Below are 25,741 nucleotides of genomic sequence, written 5' to 3'. Positions count from 1 at the left end.
GATCTTGGAGGCCATGACGCTGTGAAGGTGTGAAGCTAACAGAGGTAGGTTTGCACGAGCTGGCTTTGCGCTGTGAGCTTGTAGGGAAATGCAACGACTTGTGAGAGGTCAGAGAAGGCGAGCGAGCCTGTTTTATAGGTGCGTGGAGAGAAGGTTTGGGCCCCACGTTTAATTCACAGTCTGGCCGATTTCCATCAGCCAGCTCATAAATTAGTTGCAGCCCCCATGATTAGCCTAAAGATAGGAGACTTGCTGTTTTTTCAACTGCACAAATCAAGCAACGGTTAGCATATTTCTAATATTGTATATGGTAGTTCAAAATTTGGAGGTTGGTTTAAAGAATTTTTAACACTCTTTGGCAGCCAATGCAAGAAAAGGGCATGATGATCTGGAGAGCAGACAACAATACACCTCATCAGAGGAATTGATTAGTTCTTGATATCTCCAGCAAAAGCACAGATCAGCAGAGCTTTAGGTTGCGATACAGTCTGGTTTGATGATACCAATGCATGCACAGGGTATCCTTTGGACAAGAGGATTTGGCTGTCAAACTGCTTATTTGATTCTTGGCGAATTAATGATGAAATTTGTAACGGTAGCATTGCCTGCACAGCAAAGTCTGCCTCTAGAATGTGAAAGTACAGCAGATAGACGGCAGGATGTCACAAAAGATGGGCAATTTTAGCTACTGACAGTGCAAATGAAAAGTGAATGTTAGATGGCCTGTCACATACAGGTATTTACTTGAAGCCACAGGTACCATAATTACTGCAAATGAGGTGGAGCATGTACATGAAGCCTCAGAAAATGACAGCTGCCTCTTATCTACTTCATTGTTCTGCACAGCTCTGGAATATTTTGTTCTGATAATATATGAAGTTCCAATAATTATACAAGGATTAGCTGTGTGTATTATTGGCCTCTTTTGGACTTTATATGGACGCTGTCAGCTAAGATTCTCGTGTCCTGTTGGTTCAGTGGCACCCAACTAGTTCTCCACAATGATTATTGGACACGTCACAACACTGCCTTATGGACTGTTGCAAACTTGACATGGACTTGTTACATTTCATATATATACAAGTTTGGGTGATTTAATCAAGATGATTATGGCTACAATTTATCAAAGATTCTGACAACAAATCCGTTAGGTTTGGCCATGATAAGAAAAGAAAAATACGAATTCTTCAACGAGTCTCCCTGGAAAGCCTGTTTTGTGTTTTCTCCTGCTTTGTTCAATGGAATAGGCACTTGTGCGCAAAAGAAACTTCAGCAAAAATAAGCCAAATGAATCATTCCCCCATGCCAATGATGCTGTCAGCTCCATGGCATCCTATTCTCCAGTTTCATGATCATCTATCAGACAACCTATATCTTTCATGTCTGTCCTCATTGACACGGCGTGGCTGGACCAAAGACTCTGAGTCACCATCTGATGTAGAAGTACAAAACCTTGTGAGCTTAAAGTTTCAGGCAGCAGTGTAACTGTTGTACTTCCCTTTTTCTTGAAGGCAACTTCACAGACAGTTGCTCAATAAATACTGTCGTGGGCTTTTGGGGTACCCACAGCCGGGTGGCGGAACGCACCCGCCTATTCCCCGAGGGGAAGTAGTCGGGGAAGCGCAAGGCAATTACGCCGATCTAGCTTGGGGGCAAGAGCGCAAGAACACACGGATTTAGAGTGGTTCAAGCCGTCGGAGCGTAATACCCTACATCCACTGTGAGATGAATTGCTCTTAGTATGAATGAGTCTATCCTCTGCCCAGCTGGGGCTTGAGTCCTTTCCTAACGGGCGTCTCCCTTTTATAGAGCAAGGGGATGCGTACACAGTCGTTAGACCCCGACAGGTGGGTCTAACGTGGATGTATAGTATATTGCACAGGAAACTTCAATGGAGCTACAGCGGGTGAGGATCTCTTCTCGGATATGCTTCATCGCCCCTGTAGACTCTCTGACCGAGGGGAGTCCTTATTTGTCCCATCGGCGAGGCGCCCGTTAGAGCAATGTAGCTTGCGGCGTAGACTGCTGGGTCTACCGTGTAGGCGTCATAACGGGCGAAGCCGAGCCGTCGTGTCCAACTGGCATAGTAGACTGTGGACGGTGCCAGCGACTGTACTATGCGCCTTGGTAACACGCGCCCAACAATGCAACCTGGCAAAAGCCGCCTTGGGCTCTGCTGTGGCAAGGCACACTTCCGTCTACAGTATTGAATGCGGTAGGTAGACGAGTCTTCCAGTGGAAGCCAAGCAGTACCGTGCGCGTGCCCGCACCTGTGGTCACGTGGCGGCTCCGGACCCAGGCGGGGTGTCGGTTCCACCCGCTGAGGGGTCCGGATAGTATATGGGGGTCCGGGACCCGGCGAGGTCCGGGGCCCCAGCGGTTTCGGCGGAGGGCTACCTCCTTCCTGGACACGTGGCGTCACCGGACCCTCCCCGAGCGGGGAGCGGGTCCGGGGCCATTTGCCGGGAGAGTAGGGCTCCGGACCACAGGGGGTCCGGCTGCTCGGCCGTCAAGGCGTAGCTAAGGATAACTACGAGACCCTTGCCTAGACACAGCAGGAGGGGGTACCCCAGTCCTGGGGTACCGACAAATACAAAGATTCTTTTCAGTGGCATGCTAAAATTGAACAGTAAATTACCCATAATTTCAAGATTCTTCATGAGACTTCGTGCTGAAGAACAAAATGCTCTTGTGCAATATGCTTATCTTTCTAGAAAGCAGTATACTGATCCCTTGGGGCATCTAATTCTTGTCCCCAGTCATCCCCCACATCCTGCTGCCTCTTTAAAAGAGTTTAGACCTTTTGGTTTGTTGTGCAATTTCTTCCATCTACAAAGTACACTTGCCCTTGAAGAAACTTTAGTTCCTAATCTTACCACTTGTGTACCTCTGCAAATCTCTGGAAGCAAGCATGGTACACAAAATGGACTGCCCTCGCATTCCATTAAATTTGCTTTTCATTTTTTTTTTGCAGATAGGAATCGTCTGGATTTTCACGTATTTCCTGCACATCTCTTTGTGCCTATGTTCAGACTAACATAACCTGCTTTGAAACACGTACACACCATCTCCGAACACTAAACTGCACATTTTTTGTCAGCAGCAGCAACCTCTGAGGAAGATGGTTGTGTCCAAGAAGCTCATGAAGGTTGGCCCATGGGGCGGCTCCGGGGGGCACCCGTGGGACGACGGCGGCCACTCCGGCATCCGCAGCATCACCGTGTCCTACGACCGGTGCATCGACAGCATCAGCGTGGAGTACGACAAGGACGGCCTGGCCGTCCCCGGCGAGCGACACGGAGGCGCCGGCGACAAACACACCACTCAGGCACGTACAGCATCTGCAACCATCACTTGGCTGGTCGCGCTCACATGTGTGACCGTTCACCCCCAAGCATGACAGTACACTGCTGGCTCTGCTGCTGAGTTTGTTGGCTGGATGTGTTGTGCCCACGCACGCAGATCAAGCTGAGCTTCCCGGACGAGTACCTGACGGCCGTGAGCGGGAACTACTCGCCGATCGCGCACGGCGGCTCGCCGGTGATCCGGTCGCTGGCGTTCCGGAGCAGCCAGAGGGCGTACGGGCCGTTCGGCGCGGCGGAGGGCACGCCGTTCACGTTCCCGGTGGACGGAGGCGTCATCGTCGGGTTCTACGGAAGGAGCGGCTGGCAGCTCGACGCCGTCGGCCTGTACGTCGCGGCGCTGCGCCTGGAGAGGATGTACGACAGGGTGCAGAAGATCGGGCTCTCGGCCTACCGGGCAGTGATGCACCGGATCGGGCCTCAGCAGCAGCAGCAGCAGCAGCAGCAAGAGCCGGGTGAAAAGCTGAACGGCAACGCCCAGATAACTCACAAGACGTAGCGGCTGCTGTCACCTGTGAGGATTGAAACCATGGCCTTGTCTGAGTAGAATCCCTACTTACTGTATGTCTATGTACCTTCTTCCTAAAAATTATTTATAAAAGAATGGACAGAACCATTAAAAAAAACCCTTCTGGTAGTGAGACCTAGAAAGAAGGGGGGGGGGGGGGGGGTTCTAGATATTCATGACCTCAAAAAGATGAACCTTAGTATGCTCGGTAAGGGGGGAGATACTAAGAGAAAAAAAATATAAGTTGATAAAGTGGTGTAAAATTTGTAGACTTAGAAGAAAAGACAGTTAGGTAGTCATGATCTCAGCAAGATGAATCTTAGTCTTCTCTGTAAGTGGTTGTGCCGGAGAAGGTATTTGGCTGGAAATTGTGGAGAGAAAGTATGTGAACCAGCTTTATATTATGGCAAATATACTCGTGCATTGCTACGGACAAGGTTGGTATAAGTATTGGATATGTATAGTTGTCCGTGCGTTAATTTGTATGAATATGTATAGTTGTTCGTGCGTTAATTTGTATGGATCTGTGTGATCGAGTCGTGGATGGAAGACTAGACCGACTCACATTCGGGATGGACAAAGACCCATCTGTCAATGACACAAGCAGACTAAACCAATAATTTACTTGGAAAAGTTACGTGCTTTAGAAATAAGTAGGTATAGATATATCTCGATTGAAGCACAAGCCCAGCAATTCAGCTGTTTGGAATGACTTGATTAATGTCAAAGAGCTTTACTTCAAAGGGAGAGCAATGTTGGTTGGGAATGAAAAGCAAACTGATCCTGGTGTGGATCAGTTTCCCTCAAGGATAAATTTGGTGATCTTATGATATTTGCAATAAACAAAACTGCTCTATACACTTTATGGCAAGTATGAACTGGAGGCCTACTTTTAGGAGGTGGTTGGATGAAGGAGCTCGAATCCAGTTGAGAAGGTTGTATCATGGCTTAAACTCTTTTGCCCTCCCTAATGAGGGTGATAAATCCATCGGTCAAATCTATGTATGCACAGTTGTGCAGAGATGAAACTGAAGCCCCCAATAAGAAAATTGGAAAGCAAAAAATCCTTTGAAAGTCAAGATTTTTATGTGGCTGATTTGGCAAAATGCAATCCTGACTAAGGATAATTTGAGTGGGAAGAACTGGCAGCGAGCTGTAAAGTGTGTCTTGTGCTCAAAAAATGAAACCACTCAGCACATGTGTGGACGCCATGCAGACCGAACTTCTTTGAACAGTTCTGGACTTGAGTTAATATATACATGTGTGGTGGGGGTAAGTTCCATATGGTTATCCTGTCTGCTATTTGCTGGGCTGTTTAAAAGTTCTAGGAAAGATGATGATTCGATCTTGTGTTGCAAGTTTATTAATTTGCTTCTGGGCCGAGCTACAAATGGAGGATGACAGGGAGACGCTTGAGGCACTCAAGACGGCGGCTCTGCAGCTAGAGCCGCAAGAAGCCCCTCCGGCCCTCCCGAGGACACAGGGATGGTGTTGCTGCAGTGCCACGACAGATAAATGAAGAAAATATACTTTTTGGTCAATGCTGAAGCGAAACTTGATGGAAATGAGGACGAAGGACGTCGCTAACGACGCAGACTATGGCAGTTTCTTCCCAACCCTGTGTTGACAAACTCGCGCAGGCGCAAAAGTTTGGCAAACGGTAGCAGCATTCCAGGAGGCATATGAATATAGCGTGGCTGACGAGCTTTACCACATGTGCAGACTCGCAAGACTTACAAAGAAACACAAATATCGCACATCGGTAGCTACTAGCAAAGTAACTGTAGCAAAGAAACGGATTTGCAGCGCCGAACTATACATATGGCAAAGCCAATGGAAAGCATAGTCAAAATGATGCTCAGCGACACAGCTAGCCTAGCTGCACCAAGTACCAGAAACGTGATACCACTATACCAGTCCACTCGATGGACCTGGGAGAGAAGTAGAGAACAAAATCTGAAAACGTAACATGATGAGCAAGTTTGCAGAAAAAGTAGCAATCATTAAGTGCCAAGCAATTTGTGATTATGGAACGACACACAGCAGCAGCTTTAACATGGTTTCTCTAGTTCTAACAAGTCTTCACTTCAAGTCTCAAAACTGTTGCGACATAGATAATAATCTGGGACTAAGAGCACCAAAAGGCCCCTCAACAAAACACAAGCTTAGTGCGTCGGCTGCCGGTTCTTCTTCTTGACACCAGACTTGGCAACCTGGAGGCTGCGGTACACTGAGCTCAGCCTTGCGAGGGCCGGCTTGGTCAGGTCAGGCCTGTAGTAGTTATCGCTAACCTGCACGTTAAACACAATGCAAATTAGAATGTTCTGATCATATGATATCAACAAGTAAACGAGAATTGGTAATCAGAGTGAAGAAACCGCATATTAATTAATAGTCTTCATTCTAAAGATATGCAACTCTCAATCATACAAGACTAGGTAATCTGCAGGTTTAGCTCAGAAGCCAAGCGTATCAGCTTATATTTCATCGAAGAACCAATTTATCAGTTGGTCTTCTTACAAGTTATAGCTCATCACTGCTACACATAGGGTAAGAATGAAACCAAACATAGAAAACAGATTCCATCTAACAAAAGACACACATATCATCATATAACAAAAAAAAAAAGAAAACTCATATTTCAAACAAACACAAAAATTTCAAAATAAACAGCGTACAAAATTAACAGGAATTGTCTGAAACAAAGAACCAATATTCAGCTCAGAAGCCAAGCGTATCAGCTATATTTCATCGAAGAACCAGTTGATCAGTTGGCCTTCTTACTTGTTATGGCTCATCACAGCAAAAAAATAAAAGTAAAAATATACAAAAACAATATCCAATCCATACAGCAAAGAGCTATGTGCATTACAGGATATAGTATTAATGGCATTATCAAATTAACAGAGACATGCATTTTCATGTGCTAGTAGTACCTGGTTCTTCACAGCCTTGGCCATCTTGCGGAAATCCTTGCGCATCACAGACTTGTGGTTGATCTTCGCAGGCATGTTCTGCTTCTTGGTCTTGGTCGTCGAGAGAACCACAGCCGAGTCCTTTCCAGCTGCCGGCTGGATTGTCACGGTCTTCTTGTTCGCCAAACCTAACAGCAAGCCACAGGCAGTCACACTTATTTATTTATTAATTATTGCAAAGATCCCACAATGTGTTATGCATGCAGGACATCTCAGAAACTGAGCAACAGCAGCCTACCAGAGTGCTTGTAGGAGTGCACGTTGTAGAGGTTGTTGGGCTCCTTGGTGAACTGCACCTTGGCATTGCCGTTGCCAAACTGCTTCACCAGGAAGGAGTTGTTCTTCCTCACAATCTGCCAGATCAGATCCCCTGAAACCGTCGCCATTTCCCTTCACCTACATAACCAAATCAACTGCCTAGTGTGAGACTCCTTAACCAAGCTGCAACATCAGGAAACACACAAGGGGAAAAACTAATCATCTGGTCACCCGCGGAGAAGTGAACTCGATTGCAAAAGGAAGCTAAGTCTAGAATTTCTAGCAAGAGCGGAACATTGTCATCAATTTTTCCAACGATATGCCTATACCTACGGGCTAGGTTGATACCGGATCTAACAGGGAGAAGGATCAGATTGCAGTCAACCTCAACACAACGAGTCGAAACCACGACGCAAGGAGGCTACAGAAACTTCTAACCAACGAACGAATCGGGCACACCAAGCCCAACAATTTCGCAGCAGGATCATACAAATCACTTTGAATGGTGACATACATAGAACAAGCACGAAGGCGACTGTTAAATCAGCAACAATTCGAACTGCGCAAACCTAACGACGGAACAGAGAGGAGCAGACGCTGCTGGAGCTAACAAATCATTATCGCTTGCCATGACAGGGCGATCTCCACTTACCGGAGATGAGGTGCAGCGGCGTCGCCTCGCTCCGGTCCGGTGTGGGGGTGGCGGCTGCGGGAGTCCGGGGCGGCTCGGAGCCTCGCTTCTTTTATACAGGGGGCGTGCTCGTAAACCCTAGGTTTGGTGCATCGTGGGCTTATTTGGGCTGGACATGTACATGTGGGCTGCACGGGTCAAACCATCGGGTACCTGCGCTCGTCTCACGCCACACGGCCCACGCGCGGTCTCGCCGGTTGCCGCCGCTGTGCCCGGCTCGGCCTTCGGACTGGTAGAACACCACACCATCCAGAGCCGCGCGGCACCGTGGAAGCACCAGGCACAAACGCAGTCGAAGTCACACGGCACAGGAGTTTACACACGCTCACGCCATGCTGACATTACAAGGTCACAGGTAGGCCGTGCGGCCGCAAGGGCGCTTCTGTTTATTGAAATGGAATCCAGACTGATCCACCAAGAAATATGGCTTATGATGAACACAATCCAAAACGTACTGACATTCTGCCGACCTCTTGAGAAGGAAAATTTCCAAAATCACATTGCAGTATGATGAGGTTCAGGTACAACGATTATTTCGCCGATATCATCTAGAGTTCAAGACTGCGCCCCTGGTACAATCTGGTCACAAGAAAACATGGGGAAGAAAATGTGGGACAACATTGACAAGAGAAAACATGCAAGTTCACTACTTATTCTTGCCGGTGACACCTGCAACCACCTGCAGAAGTGACAGATGATTAAACGCAGGCTCAAACATTTTGAGTGACAGGATAACAGCATGTAAACAGCCTAGGTGATTCTAAAGGTTTGACAACACCAGGATGCAATTATGCAACACAAAGTTTAAACAGACGCTCTCTGCGATTTACTCGGAGATATCAGTAATGTATTTAGGACTCATTTTCTGGCAATATTTTTAGCCAAGTTGGCTTGGGGTGACAAAATTGGGAGTTTTTTCTAATTAAATATGACAAGGAAGTTCATTTGATAAGAATTGGATTGTACAAAATAAATATTCTCAGTTGGGAAATTGAATGGAAAAGGTGTTAATTGTTTGACCCTGAAAGCATCACACAGAACAACCCAAAAATGGAGGAAATCGCATACTTCATTTAGAGGAGGTGGAGGAACTTTTTCTGCAGTTTCCCATGAATCCAAGATTGGCCGAACAACCGCTGGAAGAAAGAGACCTGAAATTGCAAATTATAAGGTCAGCCAAGACAGAAGCACTCCAATCAATAATTCCATAGACTCAGCAGGCACATCTGAAAAATCACAGGAAACAAGTTTGCTCCAATGCGAATTCACGGGTGAAAAAAAAACTGATCTCTTTCTGATATGTCAAACAGTCAAAGTATGTAACACCACTTCTCATCTACTTGTCTCCTACTGATACTAGCAACATGTGATGTTATGTGTTCTATGTCAACTTGATAGATGTTGAAATGGACCTTGACACAGTTTGCTTTCAACCTGACCACTTTTGGCTTGACACTTTGTGGGAAGAATCTACTAGAGAAAAATTGAACGCCTACTGCATAGTTCTTTAATTGCCAGCAAATTAATCCATTTGCAACAAAAAGAAATGCCAACCTAAGAAGCACCATATGTTTAAATGCAACCATAGCTAGCAAGGACAATACTACAACTTAATCAACGTGGATCAAGTCAGGAAATCAACCGATAGCACAATGGGGTTGAAAAGGTTAAGTGCAATATATGCAGCCAATCTTTTCTAGCACACAACACCAAAGATGTATCTCAATCATGTAAAGTTTTAGATACAGTCCCTTTTCTCAGAAAATAATCATGAGTATCCATTCTGCAAAAATTGTAAACTTGAATAAATATTTTTTTTTCTATTATGCAAGAGAATGAATCCACATGAGTTTAGTAAGGCCTAAGGCACTATCCCCACGGCCCACCAGTCACACAGCAATTCATGTCATGTGGGAGGCTAAACAAACTGCATGCATCAGCCAATTTCTAGAGTTCATTGTTATTATCTGTAGAGACATCTTTGTTTGCAAAATCAATCTTTCTTAACATTACTGAAGCTCCGAGCAGACAGGCTAATGCAATCTACATCCGCAAGAAAAGCAGACATTAGATTCTTAACATGACTCTGAATAATGGTGAACAACAAAATTTGACGTGAGATGAAGACCATTGTAACCCCTTATCAGTGCAGCACATAGAACATGTTCAGTCAAGTTGGCGATGGACATCAAGTACTACCAAAACATATGTATTGAACAAGGAAAGGTAGAAACCTAAAGGAAATGTCCATACAAGCACACATTGAACTGGACAACGGCGTGACAATATTATCCATTGCCTATTCAGTACCATTTAACTCAATTTGTCATCTTTTTGAACAGGGAAAAGTATAGCTTGTGGTAGCTGGTAGCTGAATTTTGTGTCACACACTCACAGCGCTGACAAAGGTCACCCCAGATGCTAGAGATTTGGATCCTGGATCTAACGAATTGTAACAAGTGAAAAGGTCACCGGACGTCTGTCAGCCCCAGCAGGTCAGCCCCTAGAAATCAATCCCCCCCGGTGTACCCACACCGAGCCAAACGGAGTCCCTGAAGCCACGACGTAGGGCATAGCAACAGCACGGGAGCCTGCGTCCCCATGTCTGACGGGCGCGAGTGCATCTGCTAGGGTTTGGGCCAGAGCGGGGCCGAAGGGATGGGGCGCGTACCGAATCCGGCGATGAGGCAAGACGCGGCGACGACGGGCTCCTTCACCACGAAGATCTTGAGCTTCTCCATCACGCCCATGGCTGCCGCTGCTGCTCCCGCTGCCCCTCTCCGCCTTCGTGCCCTCCCCTCTTCCCGTCGTCGCCGGTGGCGCGGTGGCGGCTCTGCGATCTGCTTGCTGCTGTTGGCCCACGCCGTTTCCCGAGCACGCTCCACACTGACTGGGTTCCTAGCGAAAGCCCAGATTGGTGGAGCTCAGGTCTAGTTGGGCCGGGGCCCAAGTAGCAAGGAATTGAGAGGAAGAAAGAAGAACTGGGACGCGGCATATTCAGCGTTGCCAGTGGGAATATCCGCTCGCGCGCGGGAATATTTTGCCGGGAACAGCGAATCTACCGTGGATGCCCCTCCCTCGCTCTCTCTCCCTTCTTGATCCCTTCTCCGCTTCTCGCATGTCTTGCACCGCACGGCCACAATTCCTCTCCTCTCTTCTCATCACCTCGTCGTCCTTGCTTCGTGCTCGTGGCCGGGCCTACCATTTCCTCTCCCGAGCCTCCTCCCATGCGGCCACCATCTGGTCGAAGCCGTCGGCCGACGACGACGCTTCCGTCGCCGGGGAGAGCAAGCGATAATGAAGCATGCAACCATCCACCTCGATTATCAGGTTAGTGCTGATCGCGCCCCTGGAAGCATCGCTTCGCGTTTTCTGTTTGACTGTTTGTGAGAGATCGAGATTCTTCTGTATTCGTGCTTTAATTACGCGCATGGATTGTTGGTTCGGAAGTAGCACAATGAGCATGCCATTCGTTATCCGTCCGGGGGTTTGCGGTCATTGGGAATTCGAAATTCAGAGTCAGAACCATATAGTACATAGCTTCTGCAGCCAGGCGTTAACGCAAGCATGCTACGGGAGAGTTCAAAAAAGAAAAAAGAAAAAAGGATCAGGTTGTGGAAAAGTTGCTAGCTGTAGAGGTGGTAACGGTTTATGATCCTAATAGTCTCTTTACAGTCCAACTTCATCTTTATATATTTTTAATTCAAAATTGTATAAGATTAAAATCCAACCTTTAGATTATCCAATGCAAATTTTAAAGCCATTTACCACCTTTCGTACATCGCCACGTCTTTCTTCTCAGTTCTCACCAGGGTTTACCTTTTCGTTTTTTTTCCGAATCCCGCCATTTACCGGAAACGAAATTTCGGCCGAAATTTCGCCGAATTTCGCTAATTCCGAACGGAAAGAGAATTCAAATTCAAAAAACGAAATTTCGGTGAATTCCGACCGAAATTTCGGTGATTTCGACCGAAATTTCGGTGATTTCGACCGGAAAATGATGTCCGTTGTGATTTTCGTACTGTTCCCGAGGTCAAATGAAAAACTTTTGAATACCAACTTTGTTCAGTTTTTCGAGATCTACAACTTTTGTTTCAGGAACTTTTTCATTTGAGCAATGGTTTGAAAGTTATTTAATTATTTCAAAAACTACCAATTAAAAATCTTGTCATTTCATGTGACAACTTTCATTTTCTCTCTTAGGCCTCAACTGGACTTTTATTATTCTTGTTATGGCGGATATTCCTATAAATTTTTAGGGACATTAGTTGATCCAATTGAAAGTTGTTTTAAATCCAGGACAAACATGATTTGAATTGGTTATCAATTCATGTGATAGTGTTTGAATTTTTTGTTTGATTCAATTTGTATAGAGAATTGTTAAAGCATTCTGAAAGGTGTGTTTTCCGGCAGTTTTCCAACGGAAAGTTTTTCCCTGCTCTATAGATGGTGACAATTCTCTTGTGGCCTAAGATTTTGGTCACATGCATGCTGTGGATGCAAGAATTTGACCTTCTCTTCTTATCCTCGGGACTGGAATGGCGTCGGAGGAAATTCACTGGAATAAGGTTACATTCACCGACCTACTATTGCAATGCAAAGCTTTCTTCCACGAAGTGGGGGCAGATCAAAGGCCACAACTGACTTAATCTGCAGTTGCCAATGGAATTTAACACGTATCAGCAATGGCCACAACTTCAAAAAAAAAAAACTCCCAAGTCTCCACAGTTACCGGCTACAAAGCTAGAAGAAGAGCCAGATCGAGGGCCTGGTTAAGAATAATAGACTACAGCAGACAGAGGGCTTTAGCTGCCATCTCATTCGATCTCACCGCTACATACAAAAGAAAAGAGCTGCTAGATGATAATATAAAAGCAGATGCAAAAGGCAAAAGCGAAGCAAGATTGACGACGAGCCTAATTGGACAGCACGAGGAAACCAGATCTACTAGTCTACTGACGAGAGTATAGTCCACCCGGGCCGGCGATGGATCATCATCCTAGTTGTAGGTATGCATATGAAATTGAATAGGTACCTCACCAATATCATGATAAACCAAAGTCAAGTTGAAGTCGAGGGGGAAAACAAATTTTTGCACATGAAATAACAAGTCATTCAAATTATGATTTCAAATGTTAATTTTAGCCTAGCAAATGATCTTAGATTTGAGTGTGTTCTAGTCCTATTTGCTTAGAAAAACACCTAGTTTTTTATCATATTTTTTACATATTTTTTTACAAATTTTTTTGAATTTTTAAATTTTGAAACGAAATTTACCGAAATTTCACTTCCCGGTAACTACCGAAAACGAAAAAAATACCGAAATTTCGCCGAAATTTCACCGAAATTTTGAACCCTGGTTCTCACCAGTTAACTAGGCGAGATGGCGTGTCCGCGGAGACGTTAATGCGAAGGATAACAGAGGGAACTGGGAAATGCATGCATCGCGGTTCATTCAACGATGGCACCGGTAGAGCACGTCAAGGTGAGCCGCGTCGAGCGGCGGTGGCGGTGCCCGGAGGTCTGGAATCTGGACGGAGACCAGGGCAGGTGCTGCAACGGAGCAGGGCTCTCCGGTGTTGGCCGGGCTGGGGGCGGCAAAGCCGGCAGGCAAGTGGCGTCTCGTCCCATCCAAGCCGGCCGATGCAGACGTGCAGTGTTCCTGGATGTTAGCGGTGATGTTTTTATTTTATCAATTGTGAAATTCTGATCTGCAATTCTACACTAGCCGCTGTTGCTGTAGGCTTCCTTACTCGGCGCGCGTCCGCAGCTTACACACAGTTTTACGTCATGCAGGAAGTTGAAGTAAGCGCTCAGAAACACCACACACAGACGTATGAAGCAACGAAGAATCGATTTGAAATGGCCGTGAAACCGATACAGGCTGCAGATTCTTTCTTGCAGGTACATACATCACCGCGCCCTGCGACACTTCTGTCCAGGTGCCTAGTATGGTTTCGTCGATTTTCTTGTGTCCTATTATTCTCCTATATATGAGCAGGCGTTTTCTCAGAAAAGTTCCACATTTGTTGGAGATGCTACTCTAAAACCACCATCTCCGAAGTATTGGGGAGAAGTGAGATATCAACTCGAGCTCCCACAAGGTACCGAGAATAATTTACATGTCCTTGTTTCTGAAAAACCCAGAGAAAGTTCAGTAAGTGCAAGGCCACGACACAGAGGATTTGTGTCACAGATACTGGAAGGGCACATGGAGGATCCTTTTTACCTTATGATGAATTATGACTCAATTGCTGCCACCCTTACTGGCTTCATTACCTTTACAATGTTCCTCATGTGCTCAAACCCCATGACTATCACCCCTATGAGATAAAGAAAGCTTAGTTGCAGCTTGCCAAGCAAGTTATAGACTGCTACGGCAGCATTGGTGGCGTTTGCACCTTCATCTGTACGCATCGTCACGGTAATGGGTCTCCCGGATATCAGTGCCCCGGTTTCTGATGAAGATGCAACATAAGAGATGTGCTCCGGAACAATTAGCCTTCATGAGAAATTGGAGACGTTTGGCCTTCTTACCTGATACATTCTCAGGCTGGGCCGACCACTCTTCAGGTTTCACCGCAGATTTGGTAGCCTTTATTAGATCCATAAGCGCATTGTTCACCTGGAATTCATAAAACTTACATGAGTTTTACTGTGCTATTACTTGAATAAATTGTGAACTATGGAGGAAAGCAAAAATAGGCAAGCATAACGAGAAAAGAGAACTGTGGAGAAGAGTCAATGGGCACACTATGCTGGTTGGTTTGTAAATTGTCAACTAAGGAGGAAAGCATAATCAGCAAACACAATGAGAAATGAGAACTGTGGAGAATAGTCAATGGGCACACTATGCTGGTTGGTTTGCTCTTCACTCATCTCTCTATAACGATTAGGCATGCTCTGTCAATTGTTCTTAAAGTGCATGTGGTGTATACAGTATTGCCCAAATATTCTCGTAATTAGCCAGTACATGAGTATGCGAATGTCAACATATTAGTAGTAGTATTTAGTTTGGAACTCCACACCCTTCCCTTTGTCCATTTTCAGGAAATTCCTAGAAGCCAAATACAAATTCACATTCTAAACGGATTCTGTTACACGCTTAGGTGAGGAATGATGCTTATAGATAACTGCAATGTCTGATCTTATTTCAAAAACAATACTCAAGTAACATGGCTTCAAATATGATTTTTTTTTTGTAGCCTATTGGATCCTACAGTTCTGTTTTTCTGTGCTAAAACTATCCGTGGAAAACAGGTCTCTTCAAAAGTAACAGATAATGTTTCATGCTTAGGTGATGAATGATGCTTACACATAACTGCAATGTCTGATCTTATTTCAGTTAGCAACTTTGGAGCATGTGCACAGGTTGTAAGAGGTTTCTCATTCAATCCTCCTTTGGTCCGAAAGTTGAGTATTTGCTAGTTCATTTTTTATCAGGAGTGATGCTTGAAGTGAGCCACAACTCTTTATGTAAGCTTCACTTGTCAGCTATTTTGGTCCCCCTTCCCCCCGGTATGCAACAGTTTAAGCAAAAAAAAAAAACATCCTCATCGATGTTCTTAACATTGCATTGGCACATGTTGCCTTCACCAAATTTTCACTTTACCTCATCTGGTCTTTCATGGCTCACAAGATGTGCACCATGAAGTTCTACCATCCTAGCAGCAGGAAGAAGCCTTTCTGCTAGACGTTTTGCATGACACAATTGTGCAATTATATCGTACCTGCATTCATATTATGTAAGTCAAGTGAAATGGTACCATTCTCTGAATATAATAATATCTGCTGTTAGAGAAACTAACCTTCCATGAATAACTGAAATTAGAAAACCGGCAGACCGTATTGTCTCTAATTCTTTTGTACTCATGTTGTGTGTCCAGCATGCATTAACTTGCCCTTCAAAACCACAATTAGATTGCATTCCTGTTGAAGATATGCCCTTCACATATTCCTGAAAGCAACGCAGTACAGAACTACAAATGAGTCTTCCAAGAATAAGTTGTCAAATGTATGTTATTTTCATTTCAGCATGTACCAGTGTATGATTATAAAAGGGGATGCAAAATAATTCCAGATTCATAACAAAATAAGATGTAGTCAAAATAGCATAATCCTATGGTATGCGACAGTTAAAGAATTATCGAAGCAAGCATTCAATGTGCAAAAGTAACATGTCTCATCTGAAAGACCAAGATCAATGTTTCACCAAGGACTGTGTTACAAAAGCATCATCTGCAAAGTAGTGATAGCACTCACTTGATAAAGGATCATTCTTCTAGTACATGACCCGACAGTCTCCTCAAGGTATTCCTGCATAGGTGCATTGTTAAATCAAAATATATCAACAATGAAACAGGAGAAGAATCTGAAACTAAAAGCTAATTTTTCATCAAACAGGGAATCATAATGGACACCTTGTTAGTTCCTCACCTTTGTATAATGGGTTTCCAAGTCCACAAGCGCTCTTTCCTCTGGAGTTTTCGCTCTTAAGAAACGGAATGCAAGAGATAGCATCTGCCCATCTACCTACAGAAGCAGGGGGGAAAAACCTTTAGCTTGTGGCACCAACAGTTGAAAATTATTATCCATGCCTGTTGCAGTCCTTTGTATCTCACAACATTGGGCATATTCAGTTCCATAGATATGTACGAGGATATCAAAGTTAAATTCAGTTCCACATATATGTAGAAGGATATCAGAGTTTCAGTACCTTTGGGAAACACTGAAAGCCACCCCCGGTAACATTAAGCAATGCCAGTGAACACAGCCTGTGAGGCGCTATCGCTGCTAGCTTGCAAGAAATCATCGCACCTGGTTGCAAGAACAGCAGGGTCAATGCCTATAGATCCCACATTTGAGAAACAGGGGCTCCCGAAATTGAAAGGCGCAGCAGACCAAGGAGGACTAACCCATAGAGTGGCCAAAGACATGTGCCTTCTTCCACCCCAAATGATCCATCAAGGCCAAGGCATCCTTCGCCATGATCGCCGTCCTGCCAGATATGAGAAACACGTTTCAGAGATCAAATACTCAGAACCACCGCCCATTTTGACTTCTCCAACACATAGCGTGCGCTGGAAGATATTCCCCGCTTTCCTTCCCCATCACTCATTTTCTCGTGAAAGCTATTATGCCAGAAAACAACTGAAATGTGGAATTTTTCTCATCGAAAGCTACATGCAGCTGCTGTCGTCCACCAGATCCCCCATGTACGATTCTGAATCTCAAAGGGAGCAGAGCAAGCAATCCTATCTACAGAACCAAAACGCCCCCCCGCCGATCTTTATAACCATTGCAACTGAAGGGGAATTGGATCTGTGGGAGGAGGAGATCGGGAGCTGAAACTCACGAGTAGTAGGATTTGTTAGGAGGCACGGAGCTGCGGCCGACGCCGCGGTTATCGAAGCAGCAGACCTCGATGCCATCGCCGCCGGCATCACCCCCTTCCGCGGGCGCCGCCTCCGCCGCGCCGGCGGCTCCGGCGCCGGCCTCCTCGTCCGGCCGCGGGGGCTCGTCGTCGGCGGGCTCCAGCGACCCGGTCAATCCCTTTATCTGCGGGCCCCACGAGTCATGCGTCCCCGCCAATCCTTTTTGTTCCGACCCAAACACCAAACCGTTTCTCAGCGAAAAGTGCAAGAGGAAACAAAAAAGTAATCTTTCCATGAGAGAAGAACACGATGCTCCCTCCTCCTTCTGAGGTGGGGAGAGAGATTGACCGTGCGTACCGATGATGAGGAGCACCTTGGTGGCGCCGCGGCCGTAGCGGCGGTAGAAGAGCCGGACGCCCTCCCACTTGTCGCCGTCCGCGTATCTGCCCACCTCGCAGTAAGGCATTGCTGCTCGCCGGCGGCTCTCCCTCCTCCCCCCGGTTCAGCTACCTTCTCGAGTTCTCGTTATCGCCGCCGCGCGCGATCGGCTCTGGCTTTGACCGTTTGGGGAGCAGTCCAGGAATGGGCGTGGGCTGGAAGGCTGGAATTCAGAAAAGAGACGGAAAAAACGAGGGGTTGGGAGCGGAGCTTCGGCGGAAGGGGGAGGTTATTTATAGCCGTCGGAATGGGCGGCGCGAGGCAGGCGGGTCCGCGGGTGGAGGGCCGCCGGGGGCGTTCGGGTAGACGGGAACACGTGGGCGGATGGGCGGGGCCGGGGACACGTCGGCGCGTCGCCGTCTGCTGAGTCAGACGGGCCGAGCCTGGAGGATAAATTTATGAGGCTGAGGTCCAAGTTTTTCGGGGCATTTTATCGCCAGTTTTTTTGTTGCCTGTCGAGTTGGACTGGATAATGAAGCCTAGAATCAGTAGCAACTGGGACGCCTGTATTGTATTGTGCTTACCGCTGCCGCAAGAGCTGATCGTTGTAAGCCTTCTGCGTGAACGATGCTGAAGTCCCTGTTATCCTGGATCAGAGGGCATCGTTTCCATGGTGCGTGAGTTGATCAAGTAGCTTCAAATTTGTCTGTGCCCATTCGTTGTTTCAAGGAAGTTTTTGGATGTTTGAATCGATCCATTAGATAAAGAAGTCTGTTTTACTTCCCCTTCTCTTGCTTATGTTCATTCTCATCGCCTAGGGGTATCATATCTTCCCATGCTACAGCATTTTGAATTATTATCTAGCTGTCCTTTTGCTGAAGCTGGAATGTATTATTTGGTATGCTCGCTTCAGAGGCCATGCCCAATCCAGCCATTTATATTAACCCCCTTAAATTTCGCTAGTTTGAGTAAGGTGAGCCTTTTATACCAACCTGGGGAGTTGTTGACTGCTCCCTCCCAGTTTCGAGAATTAAGTTACAATGGATGTCTTTAGCTTTTATATGGTTCAAATTTTATAGATTTGATTTGACCTTCTTTCAATCTATACTTTGGGTTGTTCTAAATGCTGCATCCTATTCCTACAGCACCTGAAGTTGGACTTCAGTCAGAAGTACAGCCAAGAGGAGCGCAACCGAATCTGGCGGCTTGAGTTCTAAACAACAGGAAACGGTGAGAATCGGGAAGAATCTTAGATGGCTTATGCTGTTATGCAAGCCCTGGGACTGACACGTCAACATATCTTTTTTTTTTGAGACAGACACGTCAACAGATCTTGATACTGATTAGGATGGGCAGCCTGTCACTGCAAGCAGCAGCAGTGCAGCAGATCACGATTCGGGAGTCTGCATCAGAGCGATTCATCTAGGATGAGGTTTCCTAACAGGCCGTGTTTGGTTACTGAGAAAAAAATTTCGCGCACGTTTTTCGAAAAGAGAATCTCGTGTGCATGGAGTACTAAATGAAGTCTATTTGCAAAACCTTTTCAGGGATGAGTGTAACTTTTCGAGACGAATCTAATGGCGGTAATTAATTGATGAATTGCTACAGTGATACTACAGTAACCATCCTCTAATCCCGCGGTCAAAGGCCTCATTAGATTGGGAAAAAAGAAGTAAAGATGGATGTTCTGAACGACTTGGGGAAAAAAGAAGTAAAGATGTTGGCTGCTCTCGAGTGGATTTCGCCGTACATGTTGTCGTTTCTACGGATACGTTCAAATTGGCGTTGCAAAATTCTTCACAACGACATTTACTCTGTTCGGTAGCTTCAGCAGCCTCCAGCCCAATAGTATTTTTCTCTCACACCGCTCCAGTACTAGCTTCCAACCACCAACCAGTCAACAATATTTTTCTCTCGCACTACTCTAGCTACCACCTCCAACTCTAGCCCAGCGAAGAAAGTGATTTGAAGGGGTCGGTCACCCGGCCAGTTGCTCGGTCGCTCCTCGCTCCACCAGTCAGTCACCCCCCGGCTCGGGCGCCGGACCCGGTCCCGCTCGCCGCTCCGGGCGGTCGCCGGTGGACGCGGCAATATTCATGTGATACGCGTGGGTGGAGTGCGGGCTGACGCGGCTGTCCGATCGGGTCGGCCGTCGCCGCCCCGCGCACCGTCCCTTCCCTGTCGTCCGCTGCGGCCGCACCTGGGCCCGGGTCGGCCGCTCGGTGCCGACCCATCTGCTGACTGCTGGTGCCTGTTGGGGTGGGTGGTTGCCGGCCGCTCGGCTTCGCCTCCGCCTCCCACTCCCACCGGCACCGGCGGGCGGTGATCCATCCGCGCTCAGCTGACGCGAACAGCCGCCGTCCCCCGCCGGATCCCTTTCGCTCCGTTCCGTCTCCTTTCTCGCAATTTCTTTTTGTTTTGGTGGTGGTTGTGCCTTGCGTGTGGAGCGTCTTTGACGAGATCACCCGCCGAATCGTCAATCGTGCCGCGTCGTCGTGGCGTCTATCGCGTGCGTGCGCTGCATGGCTGCACGTCGGGATCCCTCTTCTCTCCACACCTGCAGGCGACGGTGACCGCCGGGAAGGGAGGGGGGTGAACAAGATTTTAAATAGCTGGCTATAATTTCCGCTATAGACCGCTATAGCTTCTAGAAAGGGAAGCCGCTATAGCATTTAGTCCGCTAAAGCCGGATATAGCCCGCTAAATGCCGACTATAGCCCGCTAAATGCTGTAACGGTAGCCCTGCTGCTAAATGTCATAGCCTCCGATTTAAAACATTGGTCTAGCCGTCTAGTTGTGTGTAAGGAAGAGAGGCGACTGAATACTGAATACTGAATCGTATCTAGATTCTGGAAACACTAGCCGCTGCTTTTGGAGTGCGCATGTACAGTGTGGGTTAGTTGAGATCTCCAAATTTTTCCTCCTAAAATATCACATCAAATGTTTGAACACATACATTGAGTACTAGATAAAATCTATTTACAAAATTTTTTGCACGAATGTATTGTAAATCACGAGACGAATCTAACGAGGCTACTTAATCTATAATTTACAACAGTGATGCTCCAAAATAATCTAAACACACCTTTGTGTCAAAACTGGCGCGGACGGGGCGCGGTCAAGGATTTCACTCGGATTCGAAGAGTCCTGTCACGCGTTAGAATTAGGACCCGTCACCGACTGTGGTCTGATGCCTCTTGCGTGGATGACACTTATTTTATTAATAATTATCCTAAACACTAAACGGTAAATAATCGATCACCTTCCGTTTAGATTATTATTAAGACAAGAAAAAATTGAATTGGTATCATTAAAAAATTCCAAAATTAGATATATAGCATCGTTATTATTAAGACAAAGTGGATGTTTAAATAGGAAAACAGCCATTTATATGGCTAAAATAACCAATTAAACGAAAATGGAGTACCATTATGTAGCGTTAAACGGTACGATCGTTTGGAGGAACAGTAATTAATAACAAGTAAACGGAGTTGTCAAAGCACCTCCTACCTTTGGTTCTTCTAATCTTGCCATACGAGCAGAAGCGTAAACCTGCCTGATGTTTTTTTTTTTTGAAAAAAGAAACCCTGCCTGATGTCGACGGCTCGATTTACCGAACCATCCGGACATGAACAGCTAATGCATGCCCTTTGTTATACTGTACGACAAACAACAGGTTGGCCGTGCTACCAAATTCCCGGGCGCGGAAACGGAGAAGCTCTCGAGCTGATGGCCATGTTTGGTTAAAACCACGAAAACTTTTGCACAAAAAGACGAATGCATGCATGAAGTACTAAACGAAGTTTATTTGCAAAACTTTTTTAGAAATGGGTGTAATTTTTCGAGACGAATCTAATGAGCCAAATTTCATCATGATTGGCTACAGTGATGCTACAGTAACCGCGCTCAATCATCCTCTAATCGTATGGTCAAAGGCCTCATTAGCTAAAGCAACTGCTACAGTGCCGCAGTTGTGGAGGTAATTTTGTAATTATACTTTATTTAATACCACTAATTAGTGATCAAAGCTTCATTTCTCTCTCATCAAAACTTTTCTACACTCTAACCAAACATGGCCCATGATCAACAAGTTCCTACGTCCTGAGCGATGCGGTGACCTGTCGCCGCGCCGACTTGTGCAATGAAGATACAGCCCCTGAAAAAAAAACCACTGTACTGCCGCGCCGACTTGTAATGTAATGAAAAAAACAGAAATGGAGATGAAAATCGTGGCCCACGAGTTCCTGCATCATGAGTTCATGACCCGCCCTGCACTGATGACAAAACGAGCGAGGCATCCAATCGGGAGACGTCCACGGGAGGGTGAAACGGCCGCCTGGACACGCACGCACCAACAGGAATCCCAGCCTCCAATCAATGCAACCCTGGACACCCAAGTCCTCTCCTCCCGAGCGATTTCTCTCTGGTCTGGCTTCCAGAGAGCTCGGCACGGACGTGGCCGGGCGCCAGCCTCAGCCCCTCCTACGCCGTGGCAGTTTGGCGCCACCTCGGCTCTCGTCAAGGCGCCACGGCGTCCTTGAGCTCATGACGGCGAGGTCCGAAGCGACGGGCCATCCCTTCCTAAACTAGCCGATCGGCGATCGCTTACTTAATTACGTAGGACCTGTGGCTGAAGCTGAAGCTGAAGCCGTCTACCCTGACCTGTGGCGATGCCTTTCTTTGCTGATGAATAATAAAAGTCCCCGATTTGGGGGCATCCTTTGGCTGGAACCGGAGTTAAAGTCACGCGAATGTTATAAGAAATGAACTTTTCCCCCCTTTCTTCAGCTGGAAAGGTGGATGCTGGCAGTAGGAGCGCCTGAGTTCTGACCGGCCGGGCACGGCTAGCTCCAAGAAGGTTTCAGAAAAGGGGGGAAGCGAACGAACTGGTAGCTGAACAAGGTGTTTGGCGTCTTTTACAGGCCAACACACGATTGCGCTAGGTCGCGCGACGCGAGGAGGAGCTCCTTGCAGCACCTCCTGCGTGGAGCGGTCAGACCGGTCGTCCGGGAGGGACCCCGTCGGGGCAAGCGCGCGTAGGGTTGCCCTAGGCTTGGCAGGCCAGCTAGGGCGTCCTCAAATGCCATGGAGACGAGAGAAGAACAGCATGTCGAAGTTGGAAAAGTAGGATAACGAGGAAGAAAGATAAAAACAATAAGGATAAATGTATTTGATTGGTTCGATTGTGTTGTTCCTTCAATCGGCCGTGACCCTTTATATTTATAGGGTGGGGAAGACTTATCCCGCAAGAAATCATGTTTACATATCTAAATCTATTAAGAACTCTAATTGTACTCGGACTCCTCCTAGACCGGTCAGACCGGTCGGACCTACCGGTCAGACCGGTTGGTCATGCCAGACCGTATACAGACGCCTAGACCGGTCAGACCGCCTGGACACACCGGTCAGACCGGTCTGTTCAGGTTACTGCTAATTTTGGTCATCAACATATGCCCCCCTGTTTTTTGGCAAAGTTTGCGTGCCAAAGAACACTTCTCTGAACCAAAATTGTCTAAGGGCGACGATTAAAAATACATCGGACATTCACTATATTTAAACATGCTAAATAGCCGAACTAAGAGAACTAGCATGCAACAATTTCTAGCTTACGATCATCAAATTATTTCGGCTTTACATTCCTTACCATGTTCAATAACAAAAATCTTGAGACGGCCAATGCGGCCGATTATACAAATCATAGCTCCTTGGTAAAGTATAAAACTGATAATCATAATATGGTAGCCAAGGATTATGACCAAACCATGGATTAAACAAACCTGAATATGCAGACCATGGTACGTGCATCGACGGGATAAATGACGAAGACCAATACGAGGATCGTTGATGCTTTCTTGATCTTGGTGATGAAGAACACCTTTTTCGTTTGCCTTCCAATTGATTGCTTTGTTTTTGTGCAGATATCTTCTTGTATTTATCCAGAAGCTCCTCAAAGGTCGGCTTGATCCTATTTTTTGCGCCACCAGACTTTCCAGGTTCAGACCGGTCTGACGAACCGGTCAGACCGGTCTGACGAACCGGTCAGACCGGTCCTGTCAGAACCGATATAGATGCTCTTATCTTGCCCCCCCCAGCCGAACTTGAACATTGTTCGACTATATTGTTTGAATCAGGATAATCATTGGGGACAATTTTACTAATTGAGCTATCCGATTGCTCTTCAACAATCGGCTTTTCTTTATCTAGTGTCAAATCTGAATTTTTGTTTAACCGTCCATCTTTTTTGACACGATAAACTTACTTGATCACCTTGTATTTGTTTTTCTTCATAGACCGATCTTTTTCATCAAAACGGTCATTAATGGTAGGTGATGGTTTACTAATTGCCGGCTCCCTATAGGTAATATAATCTGAATACAAATATCTAGGAAGAGACGGCATACATGAATTATAATACCATGACGGATAAAAGGAAGGCATGCTATAATAAGATCCGTATGGCATATGTATAGACGACCTATATGATGAAAACGGCATTGAATTAGGAAAATTATTCAGCTGCCGATTCCGATCATGGAATTGCTGTTTTGGAGTATACCTCGAGTGTTTTGGATGTTTTGACCGACTAGCATCATTATTTTATTTTTTGGATTTAGCCGGAAGATCTCCAAGAAAGGGCTTCGGCTTTTTCTTTTGATGTTTGTGATGGCCTTTGTATTCAACGGTTTTCCAAATACCAATCTTGGGTTTTTTGGGCTTAAACATCTTAGATTTTGATTTATTTTGCAAAACCCTAGATGAATCGGTTAGACCGGTCGTGGAACCGGTCAGACCGGTTGCAATGCAACCAGCATCTTTGCCTTTGTTTTGTTGCCCCCCGAGCGTTGAAGTACTAGATTTAGTCTCTGTGCTCTTGTTAGGGGATTTTGGTTCAATAATTTCGGCTTGAGACGGCCGAATTGTATCTTGACCAGCAACATCAGGCAAATTTTTGCAAGGTTTATTAGTCGGCTTTTCAATAACCGACTTTTGAACAACAAGAATTGGATTTACTTTATCCACTATATCAATTAGTTCAGGTTTATCAAGCAAATACTTGATATAAATACGATCACTATTGGATAAAATACTTGTAGACAGTACCTCTCTCAGAACATCGTGGTATGATGGCGATCCTTTGTTCTCCATCCAGCATGAAAAACTCAGGTCGATCTGTACTCGAAGAATCTCTTGACCTAGTTCAGAAGTCATTGCCAAAGGTATGTCTTCAGATTGCGCCATATTGTTAGGGCTTGATTTCGGTTATGCAAAAACCGAAACACCTTTGTCCCCAGCGGAGTCGCCAAAATATGTTGGCGCCTTTTACAGGCCAACACACGATTGCGCTAGGTCGCGCGACGCGAGGAGGAGCTCCTTGCAGCACCTCCTGCGTGGAGCGGTTAGACCGGTCAGAGGGACCGATCAGACCGGTCGCCGTGCACAACGGCGACGATCCGACGAACGCTCGCCCGAGAGGGACCCCGTCGGGGCAAGCGCGCGTAGGGTTGCCCTAGGCTCGGCAGGCCAGCTAGGGCGTCCTCAAACGCCATGGAGACGAGAGAAGAACAGCATGTCGAGGTTGGAAAAGTAGGATAACGAGGAAGAAAGATAAAAACGATAAGGATAAATGTATTTGATTGGTTCGATTGGGTTGTTCCTTCAATCGGCCGTGACCCTTTATATTTATAGGGTGGGGAAGACTTACCTCGCAAGAAATCCTGTTTACAGATCTAAATCTATTAAGAACTCTAATTGTACTCGGACTCCTCCTAGACCGGTCGGATCTACCGGTCAGACCGATTGGTCATGCCAGACCGTCTATAGACGTCTAGACCGGTCAGACCGCCTGGACACACCGATTAGACCGGTCTGTTCAGGTTACTGCCAATTTTGATCGTCAACACACGGCAACGCTACAGCTCCGATCGTGATCCCCTGTTGTGTGCTTCGCCTCGCAACCGGGAACGAAAGTCACACGTTGCACCGGTTTCAGCCTCGAGATTTCAGATATTTTGTTCTTTTTTTCAGAGAATCCGGGAGTTTTCCTTTTCTTTTTGATGAGCCGTGATCTCTACAGAGACTGCGGAGCGGAAGATAGGAATTGCAGAGGTTCAGATAAGGCTGCGGAGTCGTTGCGTGCCTGTAATAAACGCGTATATAAGCGGGGATGGACAAACTTGCACGGAGATCGCGTTGTG

The 25,741-nt window shown here is 46.3% G+C and overlaps 3 protein-coding genes and 2 non-coding genes across 7 annotated transcripts; 1 reads left to right on the top strand and 4 right to left on the bottom strand.

The window, feature by feature from the left end:
• Nucleotides 1-2,781: 2,781 nt before the first annotated feature.
• On the top strand, nucleotides 2,782-4,299 carry LOC120664775 (jacalin-related lectin 19-like). Of its 3 annotated transcripts, none has more exons than XM_039944110.1 (3): nucleotides 2,782-2,914; nucleotides 3,101-3,328; nucleotides 3,463-4,299. In XM_039944110.1, exons 1-3 carry the CDS (start codon nucleotides 2,912-2,914, stop codon nucleotides 3,859-3,861), a joined length of 630 nt encoding a protein of 209 aa, XP_039800044.1. In that variant the 5' UTR covers nucleotides 2,782-2,911; the 3' UTR covers nucleotides 3,862-4,299. The 3 variants fall into 3 exon arrangements, with proteins under 3 accessions (XP_039800044.1, XP_039800045.1, XP_039800046.1); XM_039944111.1 differs by having other exon boundaries at nucleotides 2,788-2,914; nucleotides 3,104-3,328; XM_039944112.1 differs by having other exon boundaries at nucleotides 2,796-2,914; nucleotides 3,107-3,328.
• A 1,528-nt stretch (nucleotides 4,300-5,827) lies between these two features.
• On the bottom strand, nucleotides 5,828-7,910 carry LOC120664772 (60S ribosomal protein L28-1-like). The gene is made up of 4 exons (XM_039944108.1): nucleotides 7,756-7,910; nucleotides 7,084-7,241; nucleotides 6,807-6,973; nucleotides 5,828-6,161 (listed from the first exon to the last, which is right to left on the bottom strand). The coding sequence occupies exons 2-4, from the start codon at nucleotides 7,229-7,231 to the stop codon at nucleotides 6,036-6,038; spliced, it is 441 nt and encodes a 146-aa protein (XP_039800042.1). The 5' UTR covers nucleotides 7,232-7,241; nucleotides 7,756-7,910; the 3' UTR covers nucleotides 5,828-6,035.
• LOC120668240 lies at nucleotides 6,322-6,413 on the bottom strand. The gene has a single exon (XR_005672337.1). It is a non-coding gene; the product is annotated as a small nucleolar RNA R24 (small nucleolar RNA).
• LOC120668239 lies at nucleotides 6,587-6,677 on the bottom strand. The gene has a single exon (XR_005672336.1). It is a non-coding gene; the product is annotated as a small nucleolar RNA R24 (small nucleolar RNA).
• A 325-nt stretch (nucleotides 7,911-8,235) lies between the features above and the next one.
• On the bottom strand, nucleotides 8,236-10,737 carry LOC120664774. The gene is made up of 3 exons (XM_039944109.1): nucleotides 10,466-10,737; nucleotides 8,863-8,945; nucleotides 8,236-8,473 (listed from the first exon to the last, which is right to left on the bottom strand). Exons 1-3 carry the CDS (start codon nucleotides 10,542-10,544, stop codon nucleotides 8,441-8,443), a joined length of 195 nt encoding a protein of 64 aa, XP_039800043.1. The 5' UTR covers nucleotides 10,545-10,737; the 3' UTR covers nucleotides 8,236-8,440.
• Between the last annotated feature and the right edge of the window lie 15,004 nt (nucleotides 10,738-25,741).

This window comes from Panicum virgatum, chromosome 3N (assembly GCF_016808335.1).
Source record: "Panicum virgatum strain AP13 chromosome 3N, P.virgatum_v5, whole genome shotgun sequence".
Taxonomy (NCBI): Eukaryota; Viridiplantae; Streptophyta; class Magnoliopsida; order Poales; family Poaceae; genus Panicum; species Panicum virgatum.
This window is presented reverse-complemented; position numbering and strand designations above follow the sequence as displayed.

What these genes read in the sequence shown, in the direction of transcription:
- LOC120664775 (XM_039944110.1), top strand. An exon ending in GCGACAAACACACCACTCAG is followed by an intron (nt 3,329 to 3,462) that starts GCACGTACAGCA and finishes CCACGCACGCAG; the next exon opens with ATCAAGCTGAGCTTCCCGGA.
- LOC120664772 (XM_039944108.1), bottom strand. Translation starts at nt 7,231, where the DNA reads ATGGCGACGGTTTCAGGGGATCTGATCTGGCAGATTGTGAGGAAGAAC. An exon ending in GCACTCCTACAAGCACTCTG is followed by an intron (nt 6,974 to 7,083) that starts GTAGGCTGCTGT and finishes GCTTGCTGTTAG; the next exon opens with GTTTGGCGAACAAGAAGACC. An exon ending in CCAAGGCTGTGAAGAACCAG is followed by an intron (nt 6,162 to 6,806) that starts GTACTACTAGCA and finishes TTTAACGTGCAG; the next exon opens with GTTAGCGATAACTACTACAG.
- LOC120664774 (XM_039944109.1), bottom strand. Translation starts at nt 10,544, where the DNA reads ATGGGCGTGATGGAGAAGCTCAAGATCTTCGTGGTGAAGGAGCCCGTC. An exon ending in TTGCCTCATCGCCGGATTCG is followed by an intron (nt 8,946 to 10,465) that starts GTACGCGCCCCA and finishes TTGCAATTTCAG; the next exon opens with GTCTCTTTCTTCCAGCGGTT. An exon ending in CTCCACCTCCTCTAAATGAA is followed by an intron (nt 8,474 to 8,862) that starts GTATGCGATTTC and finishes TCACTTCTGCAG; the next exon opens with GTGGTTGCAGGTGTCACCGG.